This window comes from Engystomops pustulosus, chromosome 2 (genome assembly GCF_040894005.1).
Source record: "Engystomops pustulosus chromosome 2, aEngPut4.maternal, whole genome shotgun sequence".
NCBI lineage: Eukaryota > Metazoa > Chordata > Amphibia > Anura > Leptodactylidae > Engystomops > Engystomops pustulosus.
This window is the reverse complement of record NC_092412.1, coordinates 5,229,942-5,232,242: the sequence shown is the minus strand read 5'-3', so window position 1 is coordinate 5,232,242 and position 2,301 is coordinate 5,229,942. Positions and strand designations below refer to the sequence as shown.

The following is a 2,301-nucleotide window of genomic DNA, read 5'->3' as shown; positions in this document are numbered from 1 at the left end:
CTAATATTCAATAGATGTCACCATTGGACCACGTGAGACACCAGCAGGAGGCCCCCATGTATTTGACAAACATTTCTTTCTCCAGGGCTTCACCAAACAATCCTTAATTTCCTTCACCCCTAGACCATAGGTAATGGGGTTCACAACTGCAGGAAACAGAAAGTAGATGACATTGGAAAGGTTCTGAGAGTCCGGAGATATGGATTCCTCAACCTTGTACAAGATGGAGGCCAGAAGACCACAAGAGTAGACCGTTAGGGCCACCAGAACATGAGTCCCACATGTTTGTAGGGCTTTGTGTCGTTTACCTCCCCCTGTAATCTTCAGGGCTGTATGGAGAACCCTCAGGTAAAAGATTAAAATGATGCTGAGATCGGAGAAGGTGACCCCCGTCCGCACCAACAGTCCAACCAGCTGAGCTCTAGATACATCTCCACAGGCCAAGTTCAGGAGAACCATATACTCACAGACAAAGTTCAGGATACGGTTGGACTTGCAATATTGAACTCTTGAAGCCAAGAAAACCAGAAGAGATACAAGGACAACATTTCGGACAAGTCCAATTGTCCACAACTGCAGCAAACTTTTTTGGTTGATGATATTGTGGTAGCGCAAGGGGTGGCAGATGGCCACAAAGCGGTCAAACGCCATCAACACGAACACCAGAGACTTAAAAATGAGGGCAGAATAGGCAAAGAACATTTGTGTCAGGCATCGGGACAGAGGGATCCGAGTCTGCCCAAAAAAGCTGGGTAACATCTGGGGGAGGACGGTGCTGGTGCTGAGGAGGTTCATGGAGAGCAGGAGACTGATGAGGACATACATGGGGGCATGGAGGCTCCGCTCCCTCCACACAGTGTATGATATCAGGGAGTTGAGGACCATGATCAGGACATAGGAGAAGAGGAATGGGACAATGAGGACCTGGCGGTATAAGGTCACCCCAGGGAAAGGGAGAAGAAGAAATTCTGTGTATGATGGAGAAACATTCTGACCGAGTCTGGAAACATCCATCACATTGTCCTCCATGACCAAACCTGAGGAAGAAGGAGGAGCCAACATCAATATCTAGAAGAGAGGAGACATGTGATCAGAAGTCACAGCCGGTATAACCTGGGAGTCCACCACAGGTACCACAATGTCTATATAATGATATATGTACAGCCGGTATAACCTGGGGATCTCCTGTATATAATAATGTATGTACAGCCGGTATAACCTGGGGATCCCCTGTATATAATGATATATGTACAGCCGGTATAACCTGGGGATCTCCTGTATATAGTGATATATGTACAGCCGGTATAACCTGGGAATCTCGTGTATATAATGATATATGTACAGCCGGTATAACCTGGGGATCTCCTGTATATAATGATATATGTACAGCCGGTATAACCTGGGGATCTCCTGTATATAATGATATATGTACAGCCGGTATAACCTGGGGATCTCCTGTATATAATGATATATGTACAGCCGGTATAACCTGGGGATCTCCTGTATATAATGATATATGTACAGCCGGTATAACCCGGGGATCTCCTGTATATAATAATGTATGTACAGCCGGTATAACCTGGGGGGGATCACCTGTATATAATGGTATATGTACAGCCGGTATAACCTGGGGATCTCCTGTATATAATGATATATGTACAGCCGGTATAACCCGGGGATCTCCTGTATATAATAATATATGTACAGCCGGTATAACCTGGGGATCTCCTGTATATAATAATGCATGTACAGCCGGTATAACCTGGGGATCTCCTGTATATAATGATATATGTACAGCCGGTATAACCTGGGGATCTCCTGTATATAATGATATATGTACAGCCGGTATAACCTGGGGATCTCCTGTATATAATGATATATGTACAGCCGGTATAACCTGGGGATCTCCTGTATATAATGATATATGTACAGCCGGTATAACCTGGAGATCTCCTGTATATAATGATATATGTACAGCCGCTATAACCTGGGGTCTCCTGTATATAATGATATATGTACAGCCGGTATAACCTGGAGATCTCCTGTATATAATGATATATGTACAGCCGGTATAACCTGGGGATCTCCTGTATATAATGATATATGTACAGCTGGTATAACCTGGGGATCTCCTGTATATAGTGATATATGTACAGCTGGTATAACCTGGGGATCTCCTGAATATAATGATATATGTACAGCTGGTATAACCTGGGGATCTCCTGTATATAATGATATATGTACAGCCGGTATAACCTGGGGATCTCCTGTATATAATGATATATGTACAGCCGGGATAAC

The 2,301-nt window shown here is 44.1% G+C and overlaps 1 protein-coding gene across 1 annotated transcript; it reads right to left on the bottom strand.

Annotated features, from left to right (window-relative positions):
• On the bottom strand, window positions 1-1,014 carry LOC140116374 (olfactory receptor 52K1-like). Its single transcript, XM_072132902.1, has one exon. The coding sequence runs from the start codon at window positions 1,012-1,014 to the stop codon at window positions 1-3; it is 1,014 nt and encodes a 337-aa protein (XP_071989003.1).
• Between the last annotated feature and the right edge of the window lie 1,287 nt (window positions 1,015-2,301).